We start from the raw sequence: 12,802 nt of genomic DNA, 5'->3' as shown, positions 1-12,802 counted from the left end.
GGGACACCCAGGTGAAGCCGGCCTGCCCTGCTGGGGTTCGGGTCCCACCCGCCCTGCTGTGCTGGGTGGCGGGATTGACTAAGCACTCCCCAGGGAGTCGTAAAAGGCCCCGCCTGATGAGGCCTCCTGGAAAACCATTTCACCATCCAAACGTCTCCAGCGTTTTCCTTTCACTCGTGGGACCGCCCAGACTGAGGAGAAGCGGCGCGGCCCCCCGAAGCGCAGCCCCCAAGTCCCCCACCAGCTGGAGCGGGCGCCTCCAGGCCTCGGCACACCGGGGGCCCCGCGTGTGGAGAAGAGGCACATGCTGCTGATGCGGCGTTTTATTTGCAAGCTGGAAGCAAAGGGGCGCTCTACTCTCTCTTGTTCTTCTCGTTGTTTGACCACTCAGGAGTCCTGCTGCAGGAGCACCGGCTTTGGTGGGGGTCTGGCATTAGGGGTCCCCAAGGACGTTCGCGCACCTCAGAAAACCTGAGGGCTTTATGCCAGGGCTGTGCTCCGGGTGGGCGGCAGGCGGGGGCGCAGGGGCGGGCAGGGGCGCTGCCAGCGCGGTCGTCCAGCTGCGCGGGAAGGCGGCGGCGAGGTCACCCGTGATGGCGGTTGTCGAGGTAGGATGGGTCCAGGCCGTCGTGGCGCCACTGCCGCCAATGCTCAGTCACCTCCCGGCTTCGCTCGTGCTGCTCTGGGGAAGGGAGATGGGGACGCTGGGACAGGCTCGTGCCCCACAGCCACCAGCCCAAACCGCCTGCCCTGTGGCGCCCTGGCCCCGCACGCCGGGGTCCACTGGGACCTCGGGCCTTCCAGCGACTTAGTGTCAGCGCCAGAAGAGGCCCCAGGAAGCAATGGTCCGAGGGCCTCGCTGGACAGGTAAGGCGGTAAGCTTAGGCCAGACGGGACGAGGTCGCCAGAGCTGCCTGCAACTCGGCCTCCTCCCTCGCAACCGACAAGGGGAGAAGAGACGCAACGACTGAGCAAAAAGACACGACAAGCTGGGCATCGGAGCAACACAGTGGGCAGTGGGCTTGGCTCGACGGATAGAGCGTCCACCTACCCACGGGAGGCTGGACCGGGGCCTCGCGGGGGCCTCTCGAGTGGATTTGCAGCCCCTCGGAAGGCCACCTCGTCCAGAAAGTGCCGTCCACACCACCCGCCTCCACCCCTCCTCTGGGAGCCAGCTCTCTGGCTTCACCCCCAGGGGTCCCGCGGCAGCCCCGCTGTGAAGCAGGTACCCTAGAGCCAGAGCGCCCCACTGCTTCCACGGATCCTAAGAACAGGTGAGACGGCCGAAACCAGGGTCCCGGTAGAATGGGGGTGCTGGGGGCCCAGAGGAGAGAAGAGGGTGCTTCTGAGCACGGCCCAGAGGCCTTGGACCCCCTGCCCCGGGTTCAGCAGCCATTGCTCTGGGGCAGAAGCAGTGGATGGAGAGGAAAACAGAAGACGGTTTCGCCCTTCCCAAAGCGTGTCCTCGGGGGAGCGAGTGTAGCTCGGGGGTTGAGTGCCTGCCTCCCATGTACGAGGTCCTGGGTCAATCCCCGGTACCTCCTAAAAACAAATGTGTCCTCAGGCACCTCTTCGCCTCCCTCCTTTCTATCAGCCTCTGGAAACGTCCCCTTGGGTTGCCCATTTTTCCCTCCTCGCCCCCTCCATCCTCACAAGCCAGTTCCTGGATGCAAGACATCCAGGCATTTGCTCGGCCTCCGCGGGCAGGAACCTGAGCTGTGGTGATGCACCAACTTAGTTGGCGCCTCGGGCTGCCCTGACTAGTGAAGTCACTTTGGGTGATTCTCGCAGCCCTTCTCAGCCTCGGTTTTTGAAACTGCCACAGCGAGGACACGCCCAGCCCAGAGGCTGCTTGTCGGGGGTTAGATGGCTCAGCACCCGGCAGGGAAAAGGCTCCACCCCCGGTTACATTTTGGGGAGAAACGGAAGCAAGTCTTGCCAGCTGTCCAGCCAGCGCCCCCGCTCCCCGCCCAGCTCTCACCATCGTTCTGCTCCTCCGCGAAGTCCTCAGACTCGTCCGTTTGCTCCTCGTAATACTCCCTCCGCTGCTCGCCGGCCCGCAGCCTCCGCCTCTTCTCCGCTGGGAAGGGGAGAGCGCACGAGTGGCCCTGGAGGAGGAGGGCACGCAGCCGGGGGACCCGCTCCTGCCACCGGGGAGGCCGAGCCCGGCTGGGGGGGCTGGGTTGTGAGCTCGCACAGGGCTACTCCTGGCAGCCTTTTCCGCTTGAAGGAGAACATCGCTCCAGCCGCCTTACAGAGGAGACGGAGGCCCCAGCTGTGAAGCGACTTAGCTCAGGAAGTGAGGGGTCGGGGTACCCAGGGATCCTGGGCCCACTCCACCCCGGAAACCCGATGATCAGAAATGAATTCCATGAGGGAAGAATCCAGTGGGGCACTCCCGTCCCGCGAATTAACCCATCAGGTCTACGGGGCCTTTCCGAGCACCTGGCACTCCAGGCTGTGAGCCGGGCAGAGGGAATGAAAAGCAAGCGGGGAAGCGGACGTGGCTCAGCTGATGGAGTGTCCGCCTACCATATGGAGGGTCCAGAGTTCAATCCCCAGGGCCTCCTGACCCGCGTGGAGCTGGCCCATGCGCAGTGCTGATGCGCGCAAGGAGTGCCAAGCCACGCCGGGGTGTCCCCCGTGTAGGGGAGCCCCACGAGCAAGGAGCGCACCCTGCAAGGAGAGCCTTACGGTGTGAAAAAGCACAGCCCGCCCAGGAGTGGTGCCCCACACACGGAGAGCTGATGCAGCAAGATGACGCAACGAGAAAAGACACAGTTTCCCAGTGCCATCACATAATGCAAGAGGGTGCAGAAGAGCATGAAGCAAATAGACACAGGGAGCAGACAATGGGGTGGGCGGGGCAACGAAGGGGATAGGACGGGGCTCAAGCAGCTGAGTGCCCGCCTCCCACATGGGAGGTCCCAGGTTCAGTTCCCAGTGTCTCCTAAAGGAAAACACAACGAGCAGCAACAACAGAAACAATGAGCAGACAAACAATGAGCAAACATACAAAGGCGCCAACTCAGGGGAGCCGACACGGCTCAGTGGTTGTGTGCTGACCTCCCACATACCAGGTCCCAGTTTTAATCCCCAATCCTGGTACCTCAAAAAAAAAGGCAAGGGACGAAAAGCCTGCCCATTAAAGGGGTAAGGCATAAAAACAAGTTGCCCCAAGTACCAAGTCTACGAGAGAAATCTACTCAGGGCACAGTGAGGGCAAGCGGAGGGCAGCCTCTCAGGCAGCCCTTGGGGAACCCCCTCCCCTGGAGGGCGGACTGGCCTGGGACGCGCCTCCAGGGACCAGAACATGACAAACGTGATGGGACGCCGTGACGGGAGGCGAGTTCAGGTCACAGGTCAGCTCGGCCCGGCGATGGGCAAGCGCTGGCCTGACGCCACTGAGCACGTGGGTTTAGAGCCTCAGCGGCTGATCACGTCTATGGCCGATGGCATCTGCCATCAAAGGAGCTTGCCTTCGGCAGTGACGGAAAACTCACCCAGCCAGCCGAGGCGGACTGAGGGTTTCGGCAGCCGGAAGGGAGAATGTCCTTCTCTACTCCAGCCAGCTTCTCCCGGGGAACTCGGCGTCACCTTCATCAGAGTCCCCAGCTCGTGACCTGCCCTGTGCCCATAATCACGTGCACCAATGCCCATTTGAAAATCTCCTAATATTTACAGTATGTATTTTATGTATACCTTGTTTCCCTGGAGAACACGAGCACACAAGACGGAGTGGCCAGAAGCCCGTGGCCGCCATCTGGGCTCCTGGTGCCTCACTCTTCCTCCCCCTCCCTCTCGCTCCCTCTCACCCCCTCCCGCTCTAAAGCAGGGGTTCTCAGCCAGGGGAAAGATTTCAGGGGGTCCGTGAGCTCCAAGGGAGACTTGTAAAGAAGCATGACTCTGGTGGGGTGAGTGGGCGCGGGTGTGACGTGTGATTAAACAATGCGCGCGTAGCGTGCACTTGGTAAGGGGCCACGGCGTTCACCTGACTGGCAGAGGGGTCCGCGGAACGGAGAAGATGAAGAAGCCCTGCCCTCGGGGAGGCCAGCTGCCCCTCGGGAGCTGGGCTGCGGAGAGGCCCACGTGGCAAGGAACCGGGGTCCCAGGCCGACAGTCAGGACCTGAGGCCACCGAGTCCTTCCCCAGCCGGCACCCCGAGCGCAGCCTGCGGGAGCCCCAGCTGCCGCGGCCCCGTGCCTGACCCCAGAGCCCACGGGGCGGTCCAGGGTGCCTTCAGCGGCTCGGTCTGGGGGTGGTTTGTAGGTGACTGATTCGGGGCACGGGTGGGTCAAGCGAGCACCCTGATGGTGAGAGCGCTGTGTCGCCCAGTCAGCGCTGCCCGGTTAGGCTGGCTGCGGATGTTTTGCTGAGGATCCCCCTGGCTCCACGTTTTAAAATTGGAGGGACACGTCTGTGGTCGGAAGGAACAGCCCCAGTGGTGACCACTGCTCTGAGGATGACAAGCCCACACGGGGTGGCGGGCTTGGCCCAGTGGTTAGGGCGTCCGTCTACCACATGGGAGGTCCGCGGTTCAAGCCCCGGGCCTCCTTGACCTGTGTGGAGCTGGCCCATGCGCAGTGCTGATGCACGCAAGGAGTACCCTGCCATGCAGGGGTGTCCCCGTGCTGGGGAGCCCCACGCGCAAGGAGTGCACCCATAAGGAGAGCCGCCCAGCGCGAAGGAGGGAGCAGCCTGCCCAGGAATGGTGCTGCACACATGGATCTGACAAGAAGGCAAGTGGACACAGAACACACAGCGAATGGACACGGAGAGCAGACACCGGGGAGGGGGGAAGGGGAGAGAAATAAATTTTAAAAATTAATCTTTAAAAACAAACAAGCCCACACGGCGCGCGTCCTCGGCTGTTGAACGTCCACGTCCGCCACCAGCGCCCGGAGCCCGCGTGGAGCCGCGTCCCACCCCGCGCCCCCCACGTGCCCTGGCCGGCCCTGAGGACGGCCTCAGAGCTGAGATTTCCGGAAGCAAAGCAAATCAGCATCCAACTTCCGCCCCGTTTGCCTCCAACCTCCACCTTGACGGCGTGGGTGCGGGGCTGGGGTCGCCTGGGGAGGCTGTCACGCTCTCCTTGCCAGGCCGTGCTTCCAACGGCACCTGCGGGGGCAGAGTTCCAGCAGGGCCGGGAAGCCGCACGGCCAGGCCAGGCGAAGCGGCCCGAGAAGGCCCCGCATGCCGGGGGGAGGCTGGGGGCCGTGGCTGCCCCCGCCTCGGGGTGCAGGAAGAAGGGGGGGTCGGATGAGGGCTGCGTGAGGCCGGGCACAGCCCCCGCCCCTTGCAGGGAGACACAGCAGGAAGTGTTTCTTTGCTGAAAGGTCATGCCTTAAACCTCAGATCCTTCTGGAAAGGGAGGCGCTGACTTTTAAATTACCTAAACGCAAGGTCTTCTCAGATCTACAGCCAGGTGGGCTGCGGGCGGTGGCCGCGCGAGTTCCACGGTCAGCCCACGTCGCTTTGCCCCCGTGCGCAGGAGGCTCGAGCAGGCAGGGGAGGTCAGACGCCAGCCCGGCCCTTCCCCACACACAGCCACGCGTCCTTGGCCGGGCCCCAGCCGCTGGGCAGCACCCCCCACACCCGTGTGCACCCCCTTACCATGGGCTCACTCCCTTACGCCCACCCACATGCACCCCCTCACACCCACCTGTAGGTACCCCCCTACGACCAGCCGTGAGCAGGACGCTGCGCCACGCACCGCTGGGCTGCCAGTGGGCAGCAAAGCTTAAGGTCCAGGGGGCAGGGGGCAGGGGTCTGCCGAGTCACCACTCAGCCCGAAGGGAGCATTTTCCATCCTTGGCGCTCCAGCAAAGAAGTGTCTTTCCAAGCTGGCTTTCAGAGATGCCCCCAACTGCTCCAGCAGGGAAGATGAACGATTTAAATCTCAGGACGGGGGAAGCAGATGTGGCTCAACAGACAGAGCATCCACCTACCACGTGGGAGGCCCGAGGTTCAAACCCCGGGCCTCCTTGACCCGTGTGCAGCTGGCCCATGCGCAGTGCTGATGTGCGCAAGGAGTGCCCTGCCACGCAGGGGTGTCCCCCGCGTAGGGGAGCCCCACGCACAAGGAGTGCGCCCCATAAGGATAGTCGCCCCATGCAAAAAGCAGCACAGCCCTCCCAGGAGAGGCATGGCACACACGGAGAGCTGACAAAGCAAGATGATGCAGCAAAGAGAGTGACACAGTTTCCCAGTGCTGCTGACAAGACAAACAAACACAGAAGAACACACAGAGAATGGACAGAGAGAGCAGACAACTGGGGGAGCGGGGGGAGAAATAAATAAAACCAATCTTTAAAAAGATAAATACATAAGTAACTCTCCTCGGGCCGGCGGCACGTGTGTGCTCCATTCCCTGGCCTGCCCCTGGCCATCCCGGAGTCTGCGGGGCTCGGGCCGCCTTTGCCCACAGCAACCCGCGCCGTCCAAGCAGCGGCCTGGAGACGGCAGGTGCCTGGCGCCCACGCCGGTGTCCCCCGGCGTCCCCGGCCTGGCCCCGCCTGGGAGCGAGCCGGGCCTGCTCTCCCGCCCACCCAGACCGTGCCAAGGGGCCGGCCGGGCCTGGGGCCAACGCCCGGGGCTGTCGGGGGGCGGCCCACGCTGGCGCCTCCTGCTGAGTCTCCCTGGCGCTGCTGGGTGGACGCCTGTGTCCCCTGGCAGGTGGCCGGCAGCCCGCGCCCCGGATGTCCCTGGATCTCGCCCGCCTCCTTTGGAGGGTGCCAGCCCTGCCCACCCCGGCCGGCTTTTACACCCCGAACGGCGGGGGGCCGGGGAGCACCCGAGCGCGGGGAGCCGCCCCGGCGGGCGCAGGGACGGGCCCAGCTTCCCGTCCTTCCCGTCACGCCCCCACAAAGGGGCCAGTTGTTACTGGGCATCTGCCACTCGGAAGCCACCGAGCCGGGAGCCGCGGACACAAAGAGCTCATTCATCCCCGCGCAGGGGCATGGAGGCCCTGAGCTCTAGATCGGGGGGCCCCGGGGGGCAGGGACCAGAGGGGCCTCCCCGGGCCACGGCGCTCTCGGGGCTCAGAACTGAGCCAGCCGGGCCCGGGGAGAGGACGCCGCCGGGTCCCCAGCCCAGCAGCCCGGCCCCCTGCTCCTCCCCTCTGCGGCCACTACCGCTGCGCTCGCAGGCGAGGGGGCCCGGGCAGTCCCCAGGAGCACCCGGGCAGCGTCCCCCGACCTGGCGTTTGCGCGGTGCGAGGGGCACGCATCTCCCAGGCGGGCAGTTAGAGTTCCACGTCGGGGGCAAGCGGGGGTCAGCACGGCCGGGTGCGGCGGACAAGCCTCGCCCCGGGAGAGCCGCCTGCAGGTCTCCCCTGCCAGGGAAGGTGTCTTCCTTTTTTAAGGTTAGACTAATTTGTGAAGGGCCTCCCGTCCCCCTTCCGTTCCTTGGGGTGTGTCACCTTAAAAACGTCATAAATCAAAGAAGTGACCTACAGTCAAAGGAAGGTGGTGCAGTTTCTACCTCGGGGCAGCAGTGGCTCGGCTGCCCTCAGCCCTGCCCTGGGAACAGTCCAGGGGAGAAGGGCAGGGGACAGCCCTGGAGAGGGCAGGGGACAGCCCTGGGGAGGGCAGGGGACAGCCCTGGGGAGAAGGGGCAGGGGACAGCCCTGGGGAGAAGGGGCAGGGGACAGCCCTGGGGAGAAGGGCAGGGGACAGCCCTGGGGAGAAGGGGCAGGGGAGAGCCCTGGAGAGGGCAGGGGGCAGCTCTGGGGGGAAGGGCAGGGGACAGCCCTGGGGAGAAGGGCAGGGGACAGCCCTGGAGAGGGCAGGGGACAGCCCTGGGGAGGGCAGGGGACAGCCCTGGGGAGAAGGGGCAGGGGACAGCCCTGGGGAGAAGGGGCAGGGGACAGCCCTGGGGAGAAGGGCAGGGGACAGCCCTGGGGAGAAGGGGCAGGGGACAGCCCTGGGGAGAAGGGGCAGGGGAGAGCCCTGGAGAGGGCAGGGGACAGCCCTGGGGAGAAGGGGCAGGGGAGAGCCCTGGAGAGGGCAGGGGGCAGCTCTGGGGGGAAGGGCAGGGGACAGCCCTGGGGAGGGCAGGGGACAGCCCTGGAGAGGGCAGGGGACAGCCCTGGGAAGAAGGGGCAGGGGAGAGCCCTGGGAAGGGCAGGGGGCAGCCCTGGGAAGGGCAGGGGGCAGCCCTGGGAAGGGCAGGGGGCAGCCTGGAAGCAGGCCCCTCGCGGCCCGGGGTCCTCACCACTGGCCTCCCCTCGGGACGGGGGGGACCGCTTGCCGTGCTTCTGGAGGAAGTCAGAGGCCTCCGATTCCCGCATGAAAACCTGCGTCGCCCCTGAGACGAGAGAGGGGCCGGTCAGGGCGGGCCAGGCGGGGACCCCCAGGCCTCCCGCCCCGGCCCCGGCTCTGCTCACCGGCCCGGCCCTCCTCTCCAGCCTCCGGCCTGGGGGCCACCGACAGCCCGGCCCCCTCCTGCAGCCCTGGGGGGACAGGACAAGAGCCCAGGGTGAGCACTGCCCGACGGCCCCGGGGGGGTCCTCGCCCTCAGACGGGCCCAGGGCGGGACCCCATCCTCGCACACGGCCCCGAGCCCACCTCCCCAGTGACCCCCGTCCTCGCACACGGCCCCCAGCCCACCTCCCCAGTGACCCCCGTCCTCGCACACGGCCCCCAGCCCACCTCCCCAGTGACCCCCGTCCTCGCACACGGCCCCCAGCCCACCTCCCCGGTGACCCCCGTCCTCGCACACGGCCCCCAGCCCACCTCCCCGGTGACCCCCGTCCTCACACACGTGCCCCAGAGCCCACCTCCCCAGTGACCCCCGTCCTCACACACGGCCCCGAGCCCACCTCCCTGGGGCCCCCCATCCTCACATGCACCCCGGAGCCCACCTCCCCAGTGACCCCCATCCTCACACGTGCCCCAGAGCCCACCTCCCTGGGGCCCCCCATCCTCACATGCACCCCGGAGCCCACCTCCCCAGTGACCCCCGTCCTCACACACGGCCCCCAGCCCACCTCCCCAGTGACCCCCGTCCTCACACACGTGCCCCAGAGCCCACCTCCCCAGTGACCCCCGTCCTCACACACGGCCCCGAGCCCACCTCCCTGGGGCCCCCCATCCTCACATGCACCCCGGAGCCCACCTCCCCAGTGACCCCCATCCTCACACGTGCCCCAGAGCCCACCTCCCTGGGGCCCCCCATCCTCACATGCACCCCGGAGCCCACCTCCCCAGTGACCCCCGTCCTCACACACGGCCCCGAGCCCACCTCCCCAGGGCCCCCGACGAGCTGCTCTCTGCAGTGTGTTCTGCGCCCAGGTCCCGGCACCCGCGCCGGCTGAGCCAGGGCGCCCCCGCGCCAGCCCGGCCTGCCCCCCCAGACTCACAGGGCAGGAGCAGGGCGGCGGCGAGGCAGGCCAGCGCCAGGAGCCGGGTCATCGCTGCGCAGCCCCGGGGACGTCGTCAGGCCCCCTCGTCCCGTCGGACAGGCCGGGCAGCGGGGGGAGGAGGCGGGGCGGCGCTGGCACGGGCAGGGGCGGGCACCCGCGCCGTGGGCTGGAGCGGGAGCCGGGCTGGGACCTGGCAAGCCTCCCCAGGGGCAGAGCCGGGGCCGGGGCCCGCGGGGCGGCCGCGAGGGGCCTTCCCCAGGCCGGCGCCCGGGGGCAGCTGCTGAGAAGCAGCCAGCAGGGCCGGACCGCCGAGGGCAGGGGGCAGAGCGCCCTCGCACCTGCTTCACGGGCAGGGGACACGCTGGGGGGCCCGAGAAGGGCCAGGCCAGGAGGGCCGGTGACGGCTGACCCCCACCCGGCCGTCGCCCCCCTGGGAGCCCCCCAACCCCACCGTGTCCCACGTCCCCCCCAGAGGCCCACTCTCAGGCAAAGCACAGCCCTCAGCCCTGGAGCCCAGAAGCTTCCAGAGACCTCAGGGAAGGCCGGCGAACCCCTTCCCCTGGCGAGGAGCCCCGAATTCCAAAGGCACCACAGCTGATCCCGCTCCTCTAGAGCAAACCCAGAAGGTCCCCCCGGGCCCCTAAAGGGGGGCGCATGGGTGAAACCAGAGCCTTCCAGGCCTCGCAGCAGCCCCCCCCAGAGCCAGGCCCCTGCGCCGCGACCTGTGGCAGAGGGGCCGGGCTGTCGGCCTCACTTGGACGTCCTCGGGTGGCGGTGACCACAGGACACGGCCCGGACAAGCCTGCACCTCGGCGTCCGTGAGATCTGGGCCAGCGTCCAAGCGCGCTTGGCCCACTGACCAGGAAAAGCAATGGCAGAAAAGTGACGGAGGAAAGAGAGGAGCCAGGGGGCGGCCAGCGCCACCCCCTGCCCGTGCTGCCCGAGGCCCGGGGTCCTCCCTCCGACCTCAGCGCCCCTGCGCAGGCCGGGGGCGGCCCTGCGTGGTGGACCAGAAGGACCTGCAAATGGGAGGCCGCACCGGCCACCCCTAGATGGACTGAATGTCACCCGGGAGAGGGGAGGGACGAGGCGGGGGCGGTGGGCGAGGATGCGTGCGGGGACCCGGCTTCCCCGGCCGCCTGGCTCGGGGCGGTTCCGTTGTTGCTGGACGCCCGCTGGACGCCCCGCGACGGCGCGGGAACCCGGCAGCCCGCCCGCCTTCGCCAAGCGCCCCCCGCCCCGGGAGGGCCCCTGCGGCCACTGTCCACACGGGAGGTCTTAAAGAGAAGAACCTGCGGCCTCTCGCAGCCCCCTCGGATCCAGCCTGGGAGAAAAGGGCCGGAGACGCGCCACGTGGAGGGGCGGAAACCCGACGTGGGAACTAGGAAGGCAGAGTCACGTCTCCTACGTGCCCGGGCTGGCGGCCTAGATTTCTCAGCGCTGTCCCCCCGGGGTCCAGGCGCCCTCACAACTTCCCTTCCAGGTCCGCGGCTCCTGCGCCTCCCACCCCGTCCCCTGGCACCCCGTCCCCTGCCCGCCCTGCGGAGGAGGCGCCTCCCGCACCGCGCCCCGCTGAGGACGAGCCCCCCGCATTGTCGAGGCGAAGGCCCTGGGTGAGTGGAGGGAGGCCAGGTCTGCGGTCAGGCCGAGCCCCGCACCACCGCAGCCTCGGCCTGCCCAGGGCCCTGAGCCCCTGCCTGCCTCTGTCTCCCGCTTTCCCACCCCGTGGACTAGAGCTCAGGGGCTGGCCGGGTCGCCCACGGCGCAGCCGCGCCTCTGTCCCTCGCCGGGTCCTAGGAGCCTGGTCCTAAAGCTTTCCCAGGTCCCGCCCTCCTCGCCCTTCCTGCCGGGCCTCCTTCTCCGTCGTCGCTCCCCCGGACACCGCAGCTGCCTGGCTAAGCCCCCCTGCCCAGTCTCATCCCCTCCGCCCTCCGCACCACGGCGAGGGGCTCTTCCTTGGCAGGAGGGCACAATTCATGAACACGTGCCGCTCAGGCACCCCCTGGGGCCTTAGACACAGTCTCTGAAATGCTCGCCTCAATCTGTGTGGCAAAGAGAGGCAAAGTGACATGCCCGAGGCCACGTGACAGGCCAGTCCGGAGCTGGGAGGGAGCCTGGGCAGCCGGGCCCTGGACTTTGGGCTGTACCACTGTACTAACCTGTCTCCTGGAGATAAAAGACCCGACTCCCAGGGCAGCGGATGTGGCTCAAGCAGTTGGGCACCCGCCTACCACAGACTTGGTTCCCAGCGCATCCTAAAGAAGACGAGCAAGACAGCCAGCTGGCGCGACAGGCTGACATGACAGGCTGGCTCGGTGAGCTGATGCAATAAGATGACACCAGATGTGCTATGGAGAATAAGCACAAGGAAACACAGTGAGAGACACAAGTGGGAGCAGGGGTAGCTGAAGCCCTTGGGCTTGAGATCTCCTACATCTCAGGTTTGGTTCCCAGTGCCTCCTAAAAAAAAATGAAGGGAAGCAGGTGTGGCTCAAGCAATAGGGCTCCCGTCTACCATGTGGGAGGTCCAGGGTTTGATGCCCAGGGCCTCCTGGTGAAGGCGAGCTGGCCCTTGTGGTGAGCTGGCCCACGTGGAGTGCCGGCCTGTGCAGAGAGCTGGCGCAGCAAGATGATGCAACACAAAGAGACACAGAGGAGAGACGATAAGAGACGTAGCAGACCAGGGAGCTGAGGTGGCGCAAGAGAGTAATCGCCTCTCTCCTATTCTGGAAGGTCCCAGGATCGGTTCCCAGAGCCACCTAATGAGAAGACAAGCAGATACAGGAGAACACACAGCAAATGAACACAGAGAGCAGATAAGGGAGAGAGGGGGGATGAAGAAATAAATAAATAAATGAATCTTTTAAAAAAAGACGAGCAGACAACAAACAGACACAGAGGGCAGATAACAAGCACCAAACAATGGGGGGTGGTGTAAATAAATATTAATAAATAAAACAAATCTTAATAATATTTAGTCTTCCTATCCATGAACAGGGAATATTCTTCCATTTATTTATGTCTTCTTTGATTTCCTTGAACAGTGTTGTGTAGTTCTCTGTGTATAAGTTAAATTTATTCCTAGGTATTTGATTTTTTTATTGACTATTGTAAATGGTATTTGTTTCTTGATTTCCTCCTGAGCTTGCTCATTATTGGTGTACAGAAATGCTACTGGTTTTTGCGCATTGATCTTATAACCTGCAACTTTACTAAACTCATTTATGAGTTCTAGAAGCTTTGTTGTAGACCTCTCAAGGTTTTCTATGTGTAGGATCATGTCATCTGCAAATAATGAAATTTTGACTTCTTCCTTTCCAATTTGAATGCATTTTATATCTGGTTCTCGCCTCAGTGCTCGAGCAAGTACTTTCTAAGACAATGTTAAATAGAAGAGGTGATAGTGGGCATCCTTGTCTTGTTCCTGACTTTAGAGGG

General features: G+C 65.3%; 1 protein-coding gene across 2 annotated transcripts; it reads right to left on the bottom strand.

Moving 5' to 3' along the window:
• Nucleotides 1-308: 308 nt before the first annotated feature.
• UCMA (upper zone of growth plate and cartilage matrix associated) lies at nucleotides 309-9,481 on the bottom strand. Of its 2 annotated transcripts, XM_058282325.2 has the most exons (5): nucleotides 9,362-9,481; nucleotides 8,387-8,452; nucleotides 8,215-8,307; nucleotides 1,982-2,080; nucleotides 309-682 (listed from the first exon to the last, which is right to left on the bottom strand). In XM_058282325.2, the coding sequence occupies exons 1-5, from the start codon at nucleotides 9,411-9,413 to the stop codon at nucleotides 585-587; spliced, it is 408 nt and encodes a 135-aa protein (XP_058138308.1). In that variant the 5' UTR covers nucleotides 9,414-9,481; the 3' UTR covers nucleotides 309-584. The 2 variants fall into 2 exon arrangements, with proteins under 2 accessions (XP_058138308.1, XP_071066165.1); XM_071210064.1 differs by lacking the exon at nucleotides 8,387-8,452.
• Between the last annotated feature and the right edge of the window lie 3,321 nt (nucleotides 9,482-12,802).

This window comes from Dasypus novemcinctus, chromosome 20, assembly GCF_030445035.2.
Source record: "Dasypus novemcinctus isolate mDasNov1 chromosome 20, mDasNov1.1.hap2, whole genome shotgun sequence".
Classification (NCBI taxonomy): Eukaryota; Metazoa; Chordata; class Mammalia; order Cingulata; family Dasypodidae; genus Dasypus; species Dasypus novemcinctus.
Note: the sequence above shows the minus strand (reverse complement) of the source record. Positions and strands in the feature narration are given on the sequence as shown.

Coding starts and splice junctions, on each gene's coding strand:
- UCMA (XM_058282325.2), bottom strand. CDS start 9,413: ATGACCCGGCTCCTGGCGCTGGCCTGCCTCGCCGCCGCCCTGCTCCTG. Junction 8,308..8,386: donor TGGAGAGGAGGGCCGGGCCG/GTGAGCAGAGCC, acceptor CTCTCGTCTCAG/GGGCGACGCAGGTTTTCATG. Junction 683..1,981: donor CGCGGAGGAGCAGAACGATG/GTGAGAGCTGGG, acceptor TCCCTTCCCCAG/AGCAGCACGAGCGAAGCCGG.